Here is a 14769-nt window from a genome sequence, read left to right as displayed (position 1 = left end):
TAGGAAGAAGTGATCTCTGGAATTTGGTTCTCTGGACCAGATGATTACTGACAAGATCATCAGTAAGCAACAAACTGGGGAGTGGTCTTATTCACTATTGTATGGAAAGTTTGATCTGTGGGAGTTTCCTGAGGCCAGAAGTTATCTCACTAAGGAGTGGTCAGAATCAGACAGATTGGGCATGGGAGTTTCCTAAGGTAGAAAACATAGAATCACTGACTTATTGCCAGAACAGAAGCCCCCCTAAAATCTGGGGAACACAAAATCATATTACATCACTACTACATATCTGTGGTTTCTTTACATTTAACAACCTTGTCCTTTTACAGAAAATTAGAAATAATGAATAGGCACCTAAAGTTCCCAGAACCAAAAATATTCCACAATTAAAATGGTTGGCTATTTTTAAGACTCTACTTACACAACCCTAAAACTATTCATCAATATGAAATACTTCACTGATCAAAGATTTGGCTTAAAAACAATTTGAAATCAATCTCCAAGTGCCCAAAACCATCATTTCAATTCTTATTATTTGACTAAACTTTTTTCTGCAGAAAGTAACATTTGAATTAAACAGATTTAATCACATGAAATTTCTGTAAAGAGTCATAATATTGAATGCTTTTCATCTCCTCAATAAACTCATTTCTTTCCCCTTTCCTCCATTCCTGTACCCCCCCACCCTCCCTCCCATCAAAATAAAAAATAAAACAAACAAAAACACTCTCCTGTGATTATAATAAATTTACATTTTCAAAGACCACCATTCTGAGCAATACTTAAAGTTGGAGAAATGCCAAACTTTACACAGAAATCAATTAATTTTCACCATTATAACTTCAATCCTCCAATAATTGGAACTAGGCAATAAAAAGAAAGGCTAGGTAACAAATTTTAAATTATTTGATTAGTGTCTGAGAAATACTAATAGGAATGAGCAGAAAAGTCATCTAGTTCTAAATGCCAATTCCATCATGTAGGAACTGGTATTGATTAGTCCTTCTTACAGCTCATTACTTTGTTCTCTTCAAATAGGGGATGCTTTTATTATAATGTAGCATTAATCTGAAATACTAGCACAGAAATGACATTCTAATAATCCCTACATCAAAAGCTTTTTAAATGAAACATTAGTCCTGCTGGAAGGATGAAATTATGTATCTCCAGAAATGTGCTCTTAATCATCTTCCCAAGAAATTTGGAAATAATTTTTCCTCTATTAAACAATATTCAGTCTACACACTAACAAATTTAAACAGTTGTGTGGTTATTTAAAACAGCAAAAAAAAGAATAAACACAATCAGATACACTGTACATACAACTAATATTAGTTTGTTAGGATAGTTTTTTTATTATTATTATTTGCGGGGGGAATCTGATTAAGCTGCATTTTTCTACCAAAAAGCATTAATTGAGCATGCTCTAGATTGCTGTGTACTAAGTGGTAGAAAGCTAAAATTGAAAAAAAAAATCAAAACAACTTATCCTTCTAAATGAAAAGTTCAGGTTAGTGATAGATATTTTTAAAATGCAATTAGGAAAAAAAAAAAGCACAAAAGGGGACAAGTTGAATAATTTTATGATTACTTTATAAAGCTTAATGCATATCTTTTAAAAAAAACCTGTAATAGAAGTTCAGTGCCTTATACCATCTTCTTCCCTATTCTTGACATCTTTACAATGTCCATTTATTGACTGTTAAATTGGCAATTAATAAAAAAAAATTTAGTGAAAAATTCAGATGTTAAGTTACTCTTTCTTTTCTTTCTTTCTTTTATTTTCTTTTATTTATTTTTGGGGGGCAGGGGCAATTGGGGTTAAGTGACTTGCCCAAGGTCACACAGTTAGGAAGTATTAAGTGTCCGAGGCCAGATTTGAATTCAGGTCCTCCTGACTCTGAAGTGCTCTATCCACTGTGCCATCTGGCTGCCGCTACCCTTTCTTTTAAAGTAACAGAACAAGCAGGTAATGATTCCTCTACAATCTCACACTATCAATTTTTGCAACTTTTCAGTGGTGATAGGCTATAGAAAATAACAAATGAACTCTGATACAATTGCAGACACACACTAGTTTTCTTCCCCACAAACCTCAGAAAATTCAAAATAAAAAAACAAGGAAAATTCTTTAAATTTCTTAAATTTATCTCCTACCAAGTAAATAAATACTCAAGTAGGTATCTCTATGTTAGACCTTAAAGAGCTGTCACTTCAAAATAGTTTTCCTCAAATAAATTGCTAAAGGCATTCAAATCCATTCATTCATGAACATCAGGTAAGTATCTTGCTAAGGCAACCAACTTCTTTTTTATTATCCTATTAGTAGGATTATTTTAGTGTACTAAAATGTTGTCTACATTTAACTTAGATATTTCCTAGTTCTAATTCACATTATTCCCTTTGGAAATGGAAATCAATTAGAGGAACTAAAAATGATCAACTTTGTATTTTAAAGATGCTTTTGTCTCAATTTTTCTGGCCTGAGTGAATGGCTTAGTCTCAGATTTTTTGGCCAGAAAAGACCATAATAGGGATGGCCATAACACTACAAAAATACAAGAACAAAAATTAAAATACAATAAATATAAATAAATAAATAATACAATATACAATATAATATAATAAAATAATACTATAATAAAAATACAAGAATAGATTCTGAGTTTATTTTTTTTATTTTTCTCTTTCATTTGTCACCAAGATCCTCTACAAGGCCCTCAGGTAATATTTCCCCAATGATTGTTTTAGCCTAACCTTATTTTCAGTGAGTCAACTTCTCCATCCAATACAGACTAGAAAATATTCTACAGTTTATAAATCTCAAAAGCTGCTCAGGGTGCTGAACAGTTAAATGACTTGCTGAACATTACAGAATCCAGGTCTTCCTGGATTTCAAGCCTGGCTCTCCATCCAATACTTTTTACTTCTTACTCCAAGCTATAAAAATGTAGCCCAACAGCCCTTTTTGTAGTAGCTAGAAAATGGAAATTAAATGGATACCCATTAATTGGAGAATGGCTGAATAAATTATGGTATATGAATGCATGGATTATTATTGTTCTATAAGAAACAACCAACAGGATGATTTCAGAAAGGCCTAGAGAGACTTACATGAACTGATGCTAAGTGAAATAACCAGGAGATCATTATACACAGTAACAAGATTATATGATGATCAATTCTGATGGACATGGCTCTCTTCAACAATGAGATGATTCAAACCAGTTTCAACTGTTTAGTGATGAAGAGAGCCATCTATACCTAGGGAGAGGCCTGTGGGAACTGAGTGTGGAACACAATATAGCATTTTTACTTTTTCTGTTGATGTTTGTTTACATTTTGTTTTCTTTCTCAGGTTTTTTTTTCCTTCTTGATCCAATTTTTCTTGTGCAGCAAGATAACTGTATAAATATGTATAAATATATTGGATTTAACATATATTTTAACATATTTAACATGTACTAGACTACCTACCATTTGGGAAGGGGGTAAGGGGAAGGAGGAAAAAATTTGGAACAGAAAATTTGCAAGAGTCAATGTTGAAAAATTACCCATGTATATGTTTGGTAAATAAAAAGCTTTAATAAAATTAAAAAATAAAATCATCATTAAAAAATGTAGCCCAAGTTTTCTTAATCTTCAAGAGCCCTCATTTCCCAAGTTTTCTACCTTTAAAGATCACTTCACTAGAGGCAATCAATCCACGTTCATGCTGAAGACATGTCAGCTATAGCTGCTCTGCCCATTACAAAGCAAAGTCAGAACAAGACATACTAAATATTCTTGAAGTGATGATTTAAGTCTTTCATACTACTACATTACCTGCTCCCAAATAACCTGGCCTTCATTTTGTATATATTTTTATGTGCATTTGAGGTTTCTCCCCAGAGAGAATGCAAGCTCCTAAAGGGCAGGCATTGTTTCACTTTTGATGTGGTATCCCCAAGCTTGACACATAGTAGGCACTAAATAAATGCTTGTTGACTGAAAGCATTACAGCATGTGACATCTAAAGGAATCCTTGAAATCTACCTGCAGTCATTTTTAGAGATTAGAAAACGAGATCCTGGAATGATTAAGGACATTCCACACAAGGTCCTCTAGCACAAACCACAACCATAGGACTCTTGCCATAACCACACTGTGCTTCTTCTTTCAACAAAATTTCCAACAAGTGCTCATCTGTCCTCAGCAGCCAAATTTTTAAAACCTATCCTTCATTTTTAAAAATCACCAAAAGTTAAGGAAGAAACTTATTTTGTTTCTAAGCATAAGCCCTTTTATATATACCTGCTGGCCGGAAACATACTTTATAAAGGATCATTATTTATTCATTTTCTGGAAACAAAATAATTGGGTTATTTTCCTCTCCAACTATCCTACAATACATCCAATACTAATAGGCAAGTAGACGGTATGACCCTTTATTTTAGTTCAAGCAACTTCTTGCAAATTACCCCTTATGCTCTTTTATCAAACTATTCTTTAATCTATCACAAGACAATCAATCATTATAGTATGATCAGCATTTTTCCAGACTTAATATCATAAAAGGGCCCCACACTTTACAAAAATAACTTTGAGCATAATGACAAGAAACTTTACTTTAATCAACTACATCTCAAATTAAATTAAGCCACCACATTGGTAAGATTCTGGAACATTAAATAACCCCCCCAAAAAAAATTCAAACTAATGAGATTCAAAAGATAAATAAAAGATCACTATCAAACTTTGCATTAAGTCTTAAGAATGAGTCAACTATAAGTGCAGCAAATATCTGTTTTGATGTATTTAGACTATATTGACTTCCATAGCATCATGTAATGCAGTATCAAATAAATACCTTAAGGGGAAAAAAACCTTATTACAGGCCTATGTCCAATGAGATGAATTAAGTATCAGGTTTCAACCATAACTAAATTTTCTCCATTTGGACAGTAAGTCTCTATTTCATATAAAAGAAGAGTTAATGAATTCTTTTTCTTTAACAGCTCCCCTTACTCATTGAAAAACAATTTACAGATGGGGAAATAGAGACAGCTGATGAAAATGTAAGCCTCCAAATGTTATTTGTATTCTAAAAACCAGGAATCCTACGTCCTTAAAGAAAATGTTACTAATAAATTTGTTAAAAATAAAAATGAAACTTCCAAATCTTCAATTCAATTCAACAAACATTTAAAGTCCTAAAATGTACAGTGCTGATGGTAATTCAAGAGAATTCCAATCTAGCAGACTCTGTGGTTTTTCCCTCTAGTACAAAAAATGTGAAATGTTATAAATCAGATGATTACAAAAGACTATTCACTTACCAAGGGAGGTCCTCCCAAGAAAATGGTACCCTGCTTGCCAACAATGATACTTTCATCAGCCATTGCAGGAACATAAGCTCCTCCTGCTGTACAGGATCCCATTACCACTGCTATCTGGAATTCAAACACATACAAAATACAAACTACAGAATCATAATTCTGTAGGGTAAATCAATAGGGTAAATCAAAAGGCAGAATGGTGTTATCAGGACTGATGCTCTAAAGACCCCAATTCTATCCTCGCATTTGTTGCTACAACCAAAACAGGCTACCAATTAGTCTCTGTACCTCAACTTTAATATGGGGACATTTTCATTACTTCTTTAAGAGAATATGATGCTAGTGAAGAGACTTAAATATCTGGCTTGTGTTAAGGCATACAAAGTAGGCATGGACAAAAACTGGTCACTTTTAGGTGCCAATATCTTAACAGGAGAGTTTAAAAGAAAGATAATCTAGGATAGGTGGTAGAACCTTTTCTCATAAAGAAATTAAATATATATTTATCTAAAAGTCGAGCTATACCTGGAAAGATTTACATGAACTGATGCTAAGTGAAGTGAGTGGAACCAAGAGAACATTGTACACAGCAATAACAAGATTATGTGGCAATCAATTGTTATGGACTTGGCTCTTTTCAACAATGAGATGATTCAAGGCAATTACAATAGACTTGTAAGGGAAAGATCAAGACAAATTATGGAGATTAAATGTGGATCAAAGCATAGTATTTTCACCTTTTTAATTGGTTGTTTGCCTGGTTTTTTTTTTTCTTTCTCATGTTTCCCCCTCCCCCTTTTGATCTGCTTTTTCTTGAGCAACATGACAAATGTGGAAATATATTTAACAGAATTGCAAATGTTTACCCTATATTGGATTACTTGCTATCTAGGGAGAAGGTGGGGGAAGGCAAGAAAAAATTTTGGAACAAAAGGTTTTGTAAGGATAAATGTTGAAAACTATTTTTGCATGTATTTTGAAAAATAAAAAGTTTTTATTTAAATAAAAAGTAAGGTTTTAGTATGTATGTTCAATAAAAGGGAAATAAGAGATTGTGGGAGGTTGAGAGGGAGGTCTTAAATGTAGAATACCTTGCAAAGCCAGTAAATTACACATAACCCATAAGAGATACCCTGGGCTAGGGTATCACAAAATTGTGATATGTCAGTGAGTGTATATGATAGACTAAAGAAGGGGAATATTTAAATGAAACCATGAATTTGAAATTCTCTGGGGCAAAATGCTTTAATAAGTTAAAAATGAATATAACAATTTCAAAGAAATATAGAAAAACTTTAGTGAATTAATTAAGAAAATAGAAAACAAAGCCAAAATAATAAACAAATATAAGCAAAATCAACATAGGAAGGCAGTAATGGTCAACAGTAATTGCTTGTATCATGAAGCAATTTAAATTTGATAATCAAATTAAAATTAAAATCTTGTAAGAGGCATAACAAACTAGCTGTTTTTTAAGGAATATATTTTGAAAAGGATCTCATTTGAGTGTTTGGTAGGAAATGTCAATTGTTATCTTATTTTTGAAGAATGGTATGATTGGTCAGCTAATTGGTTTAATGGATAGAGTACCAGCCCTGAAGTCAGGAGGACCTGAATTCAAATCTGGTCTCAGACACAACACTTCCGTCTGGTGACCCCTAGGCAAGTCATTTAACCCCAATTGCCTCAGGAAAAAAAAGAATGGTATGGTTTTAAAGGGTCTATTTTGCCCATCATTAATTTCCTCCATGCAAATAAACATTCCTCAAAACTGTATCTCAAATAGTCTAGTTATAGTAAATGCAAACTAAAACTAGTAGAAGAGGTTATGGTAGTAACACAGGTTTATTGGGAAGACGAACAAAATGAGATCTGCAAACGTTTTGTGTTCCTTTGAATAAGACATATTATGAATACAAAATTATTATTATATAAAACTTCTTGTTGGCATTCAGTATAGCACAAAGAATAGATGGTTAACTAACTGATAAGCATAAAGTATAAATTAATAATTTGATTAACCACTTAATCATAGTAGGTGAAATATGTCACAGCTATCAAAAAAACCCACCATTATTTTTCCTTAGGGGCATGCAAATATCTGCTGAAGAAAGATTACAAAAGGAAATCTCAATAGTGATATTATTCCAAATAAAAAAACTTAAAAATTTTCACTACTTATTTTAAGCAAAAGTCAACAGGAAGCTTTTTTCTCCCCCATATAAAAAAAAGTTATCATAAATGAAAGTAATGATGCCTCTCCAATTTATTTTAACGTGTACAAAAGAAAATTGTGTGTTGAACTGTACCTTGGTATCTGTCAAGATATTTCATTTAAAAAAAAATAAAGGTCAGTAGAATTACTGTCAACCTTTTCTTCAAACTAGAACACTAGGTTCAGCTCAAAACATTTCACTACCCAAAAGAAGGAAAATTTGAGAAATTTAATAATGATGTAAGAGTCTAAGAGGGAATTATTTATAGGTGGAAAAAAGATGAAAAGAATTAAGTACAAAATAGCACAGCTAAGTGACATCTGAAAGGAGGGGAAAAGTGAAAAGAGAAAAAATTTTCAGTCAAGTTTTCAAAAATGAGAGAAAAACAAAAGTAGAACAATCTGGCAAAGAGAAAAAAGACTAAAAAAAAGAAGCTAAATGTTTTCTCAAGGAAAAACCTGTAAGATCTGTCATATGGTAGAAAAGTAACACAAATGAAAAATGGAAAAAATACTAGAATATATATTTCAGGATATATATTAAACCATATTGCTAAAGCTGCATCAAAAGTCCCTCCAGACACATTTTCTTCTCTAATCCCATAATCCTCAAGTGTTTACATTTATATAGCCAAAGTAATCTCTTCTGCTTTAACACCAGAAAAAATAAAAATACCACAACACTCCAGAAACAAAACAAAAATATCACTCTGTAACTGATGAAAACTAAACAATTTAATAAAAATGTATACCAAAAACACTCCCAGAAAGGAACAGGAACAAGCTCTGTTCATAAGTGTTTCAAGGAAAAATTCTGAATATATTTATAAGATAATAACTGTTCATACATTCAAGATGAAAATTTACTTATAAATCAATCAAATATTTGCCAAAATCACAAATGGGGTTTTATGGTAGCCCAGAAATATGGAAGGGAAAAAAACTCTACAAGATTTTGATTCAATTCAATAAATATTTATCATTTACTTATTATGCACAATATAAAATATACTAATATTTAATTTTATTTATTTAATAAGATAAAGATATAAAATAATAAACATATAATAAATAAATTTTTGTTCAGTTCTCATTATATCCAAAGCATTTCTGTTGCAAATGTTTTCCCCTCTCCACTCCCCAAATATGACAAATGAGGCAATTGGGGTGGGGCAAGGAAGGAATAGGAACCATGAGGGTCAAAATTTCCTAATGTTTTTCTACAAGATACCATTCTCAGACAGCATCCAAATTCAATTAGCATTCTTCAACATACTTCCTAATATGACAATACATTCTACTGGCGGCAAAACTACTATTCAAGCCCAAATGAGGGACTATTAAATGAAATGCTAATTCTGAACATACATAAATATATAGATCTTTATATGTATATATACACAAACATATACATATATATAAATAATTATTTTTATATGTGTGTATATGTAACTATGATAGCACACTCCTGAATAGGAACTTTCAAATAAAAGCAGAGATGTATTTATTAGATAGCATATACACACATAGATATATATAGATATATATGTAGCAGATACAAACATTAAACTGTCCCTGTCATCAAAAAGCTTACTTTCCAAGAGAGTAATAATACAACATGTACAAGAAATAAATACCAAATATGTATAAAATAATTAACACATAATCATTTCAAGAGGGAAAGAATACATTAACACTGGGGGAATAAAGACTTGAATGAATAGAAGTCAATCAGACAAGGCACTGCCCCTTATCCCCTCTGAAAAAAAAAAAAAATCATCTTTGTTAAAGCCCAAATTTAAGAGTTGGTATGTAGGAAAGTGTCTAGAAAAGAGCTAATAGTCCAGTTTGACCAGATAAGGAAGATAATATTAAAATTCTCTTTTTTTTCCCCAGTGGGCAGAGGGGTAGGAAGAAGAGAAAACATTTGCTATTTTTTTTAAATTAAAACAATAGTAGAAGGGTAGTATGCGAATTGTTTCATCCTTTTTCAAATAAGGTCACTATATTCTTAGTTTTGCTTAACTGTTGTACTTTGTTAGAACAGATCTCACAGAGTGAGAGTAATCTGTAAATGTTTTTAAAAAAACAAAAAACAAAATAGTAATAAATTTTTTTAAAAGAAAGAAAGAAACCTAGAAAGGTAGGTAAAAGTCAGACTGTGACAGTCTTTAAGTGAGAAGTCTAGCCTTTATCCAAGAAGCAAAAGGAAATCACTGAAGATTTCTGAGTAGGGAGCTGACATAGTCAGATCTGTGATTCAATAATACCATTTCAGCAGTTAGTATAGATAGATGATGGCTATGAATAGAGAAATAATACTAGAAGTAAGGAAATCAATTAGAATGCTATTACAATAAACCAAATCAGAGGCAATAAGGGCCTCGGATAAAAAGTAAGTAAAGTAAGTGGAAAGAAGGGAACAGATGAAAAAAGCAGAATCAATAAAATGTGGCAAATGATTAAATATAGGACAATAAGAAAAAAAGAAGTCAAAGAAAACTCCAAGGTTGCAAATCTAAGTGACTAAAATAATGATGAGACTATCATCAGAAACAAGTAAGTTTGGAGGAAGGATGGGTTTTTCAGGAAATATAATGAATTCTATTTTGAATATGTTGGATTTCACATATCTAAGGAACATCCATGTGGAAATGTCTCACATTCACTTTAAAATGGACATTCAGAAGAAAGAATAGAGCTAGAGATTTGGGAGCGATCTTCATAGATCCTGTGAGAGATGGTAAGATTTCCAAAAAACAGAGTAGAGAGGGAGAAGAAAAGACACAATTTAGAAATGACTCAATTGGCTAACAGAGAAAGAGGATGATCCAACAATGAAGGCTAACAAGGAATCATCATACAGGAAGGAGGAGAACCAAGGAAGAGCAGCAGTGTTACAGAAGTCAAGAAGTCTAGGAAGAAGAGAGATGATCAGCATTAGAAGCTGAAAAGTAGTCAAGTAGAATAAGGACTGAGAAAAAAGCCGCTGAATTTAGCCCAAACAAAAAACAAACAAACAAAATAATAATAATGTGAAGCTAAATAAGATAAAAAGAGCTCTGGGCATCTGGGGGAAAGTACCATAAAATATGAGTTACTTAAGATCCAACATAATACTCAGACTAACTGGAAAGTATACCTTTTAGTTAGAGCAACAGATTTCAGCTGACCATCCAATAATTCATTCCAAAAAAACCTGTAAACTACCAAATAAATGTCAATAGTTGTTAAGTTTTTATTGATGCTATTATACCAGTATATATCATACTTAATCTTGTGTCCTGAAATTTCTTATTTTCTTACAAACATAAAATTGTCTGATTCCACTGCCATCTCTTTTAGCTTCTGACTAAGGTAAATCCTTCTTTAAATGAGCTGTAAAAAAGATTGAGAACAAAAAGGACTGTATAAGTAGGCTCTAGGAAAATGACAACAGGCCATAAGAAGTACGCTACAAAACAGTTTTGAAATGGATGAAGTTAAAATAAAAAAGCACAGTTATGTAAAGGAAAACAACTCTAAAAGACTTTAGTTGATGATGAAGCATCCTCTCATTTCTCCTTAGAAATGTGATGGAAAATGAATGTGGAATGAAGCATTCATTTTTATTCATGGAAAGAACATTAATTTTTTTTTGCCTGACTATATTTATTACAATGGAGGAGTAAGGGGAAACAGGAAGAAATAATTAGTGAGTAGCAGAGATATTCTTAAAAATTAGTAAAATATTTTAAAATGCACAAAAAACCCAAAAGTTTCATAAAGGTACACATAAGGGAAATTCTGTTACTACCTTATTAAATTAATACATACTTTAAAAAATATATTCTATATTAACAGTTCAGGTTTCACATATAATTCTTTTGTTCTCTGCAAATTGAAAATTTTATTTCATAATCATTAAGTTCATAATAAAAATTTTTAATTACCTGTGAAATATTTTTAGAAGACATAATTGCTTGATTATAGAATATGCGACCAAAGTGATCTCGATCTGGAAATACTTCTGCTTGTCGAGGTAAGTTTGCACCTCCTGAATCAACTAAAGATAATAAAAACATTATAACAATATATTACAAAGATTATATATTATGACCAAATGAGATTTATATCAGGAATTCAGGTTTGTTTTAACATAAGGTGGCCTATTATCATAATTGATTATATCAATAATGAAAATTTTAAAAATCATATGATTATATCAATAGATGCAGAAAAAGCTTTTGATAAAGTACAACACTAATTTCTTTTAAAAATACTAGAAAGCATTGGTATAAATGGATTTTTCCTTAAATTGATAAAAAGCATTTATCTAAAGCTATAAAAAAATGAGATAAACTAGAAGCCTGCCCAATGAGATCAGATATGGAATAAGGATGCCCACTATCACCATTATTATTCAATATTGAATTGGAAATCCTACCAATAGCAATAAGAAAAGAAAAAATAGAAGGAATCATAATAGGGAATGAGATAATAATACTCTTTTCTTACAGACAATGTGATAATATATTTGGAAAATCTCAAAGACCTAAGAAAAAAGTTAACTGAAACAACTAATGATTTTAGCAAAATATCAGGATATAGAGTAAATCCACATAAATCATCAACACTCCTATATTTCACAAAGAGTCCTGCAAGAAGAGATAGTAAAAAGTACTAAGTACTCCATTTAAAATAACTCTAAACAGTATTTAAAAAAAAAAAAAAAAGCCTGGGAATATATCTGCCTAAACAAACCCAGAAACTATAGTAACAAAATTATAAAAAATAATAATAATAATAATAATACACTTTTTAAACAAATAAAATCGGGTTTAAATAACTGGAGAAATATTAATTATTCATGGGTAGGCAGAGCCAATATAATAAAAATGACAATTTTACCTCAACTGATTTATATATTCAATGCTATCCCAATCAACCAAAAAGTTATTTTACTGTATTAGAAAAAAAAAAAAAAAAGTTTAACAAAATTCATTTGGAAGAACAAAAAGTCAAAAATATCAAAGAAACTAATGAAAAAACTGTAGAGTAAGAAGATTTAACAATACCAGATCTTAAAAGATATTATAAGGCAATAATTATCAAAACTATCTAGTACTAAGAAATAGAAATGTAGATCAATGGTTCACAGTAGTCACAATTTACAGCAGCAAATAAATAATAGCAACCTTCTATTTGACAAGTGTAAATACTTAAGATTTTGACATAAGTATTCATTATTTGGCTTAAAAAATATTGGGAAAACTAGAAAGTAGTATGGCAGAAACTGGGCATAGGCCAATATAGAACACCATTTACTAAGATAAGATCAAAATGGATACATGACCTAGATTTAATGAAAGAAATTACAAACCAATTTATGTGTAGGAGACCAATATGAATAAATATATAATAAATTTAAGAATAGAGAGCAAACTACCACCTTCCTGAAGTTTTATCTGTGACGCTTTATATCCAGCTAGCAAATTAGCAATAAGTCTTCATTTCAATCTCTTTAAAGTACAGTTATTGTAGCAGAACTCAGAGGCAAGAGTGGGCCCTGGTTCCTGAGCTTTAAAGATATATTAAGGTAAAACTTAGCAACAAAGTGTACATGGAAAGTGTACATCTAAGTAGCCCAGAGAAGTCTAGGAGGGAACCTTACCTGGGGCTTCCCTCTTTATTCAAAGAAGGTAGTTAGTTGCCCATTGTTTTCAGAACAAATTTATGACAAAATGTGTGGGTATTTTTACCCCCCTTTACATAACAATAAGCTTATTGTTGTAAGGGTTAAAAAGCCTCTAGAAGCAAGGAATGCAGTTCAAGGCATGTGGGGGGACCTGAAGGATGAGAGATTCTGAGGCTCAGGAGAATCCTAAGTGGAGGTAGGGCATAGCCCGCCTCCCTCCTTCTTCTTGAGCCAATCCCATTCTGCCAGGTTCCTAGAGGACCGCCCCCCCCTCCCTCATATCATCAGGGGGGTACAAATATATGCTATCTAAGAATAAAGTTCTCTTTCGCTTCACTCTTACCTCCTGGTAATCTGTCTCTATGGGATCCGGGTTTGTGCCGGAAGATGGGTAAGTGTGGCCTAGCCATGCCGTCGACAGACGGGCATTAAGAGTAGCTCTAAGGGGAGCTACCAGGTTAGAGTAGTCCATAGGGGTGTAATAAGTGGCGCCCAAACAGGGACAATTTTGGCTAGGACTTCACCTTTTAGCAGGTCTACAGGTGGGAAGAGAGGCAGAACTCTGCTCTAAAGTGAGTAGAAAGTTAGGAAAATGGGACAGGTTATTGTGACGGTCCCAGACCAGAAGGTACCAGGGAAAGAAGCTTCTAGAATAGTAAAGCAAGTAGAATTAGAAATGAATTTTAAAAAGTGGGAGGTAGTAGGTAATCAAATGGCTTCCTATGATAAAGAAACTCCAGGAGCCATCCTGGAATGGCATCAAATGATTGGGGGCACTTTAAAAGGTGCAAGCCACAATCCATTAAAAGTAGATAATAAAGTACAAATGGAGTCATAAAATAAATGAGAGTTATAAAACAAATGAGGGTCGTAAACCGGCACTCAGGGGACCAGCCCATAAAATGGAGCCGGCAGAAGTTAGCTGTGGAAAAGAATCAGGAAATAAACAGGAAGATGAAGGAGGTGGATATGACGTGAAAGAAGGAAGAGTAGTAAGGAAGAAGCAGGAAGTGGATATGACAGAACAGGAGGGGGCAGGGATAAGATGAGTAATGAGAAAATAAACAGAGAGACATATGACCTTGAAGTAAAGGAGGGTGATAAGACGAGGGAGGAGAAAGCGAACAGAGGGAAAGTCGCCTCCATCTCTGAGGCATGGCCTTCCCCCTCGTCCCCCGCTCTCCCTGAGGATATATGTCTCCCGTTCACTCCCTTTGCGCTGGCTTGTGAAGGCTTTGCAGATTCCTAGACAAATTCAGGACAAATAATACAGAAAGCTGGAAAATATAAAAGAAATGAGGATCAAATGCAATACGATGCAGCAGTATATGCACCTGTGTCTCAATGTGCCCAAAGAGCAGTTAGCAAAATTCAAGCTTCTGGAAAGCAGAAGCCCTCAATGACTAGGATTAAACAGGGCCCAGATGAAACTTTTCCTGATTTTGTGGCCTACCTACAGGTGGCTGTTGAGAGGTCTGTGGGTAGAGGAGAAGCCTCCAGCCTCCTTATACAGAAATTGACAGGGGAGAATGCTAATACTAATTGCCAGAAGGCCATGC

The 14769-nt window shown here is 32.7% G+C and overlaps 1 protein-coding gene across 1 annotated transcript in view; it reads right to left on the bottom strand.

Moving 5' to 3' along the window:
* The window catches only part of MCCC2 (methylcrotonyl-CoA carboxylase subunit 2), a gene marked incomplete in the record, with an annotated part of 97316 nt that overhangs the window by 43100 nt on the left and 39447 nt on the right, over positions 1-14769 (bottom strand). The window contains 2 exon segments of the mRNA XM_074282204.1: positions 5319-5432; positions 11466-11578. Coding sequence (XP_074138305.1) covers positions 5319-5432; positions 11466-11578 — 227 coding nt within the window.

The sequence above is a fragment of the Sminthopsis crassicaudata genome, chromosome 1 (genome assembly GCF_048593235.1).
Source record: "Sminthopsis crassicaudata isolate SCR6 chromosome 1, ASM4859323v1, whole genome shotgun sequence".
Classification (NCBI taxonomy): Eukaryota; Metazoa; Chordata; class Mammalia; order Dasyuromorphia; family Dasyuridae; genus Sminthopsis; species Sminthopsis crassicaudata.
This window is presented reverse-complemented; position numbering and strand designations above follow the sequence as displayed.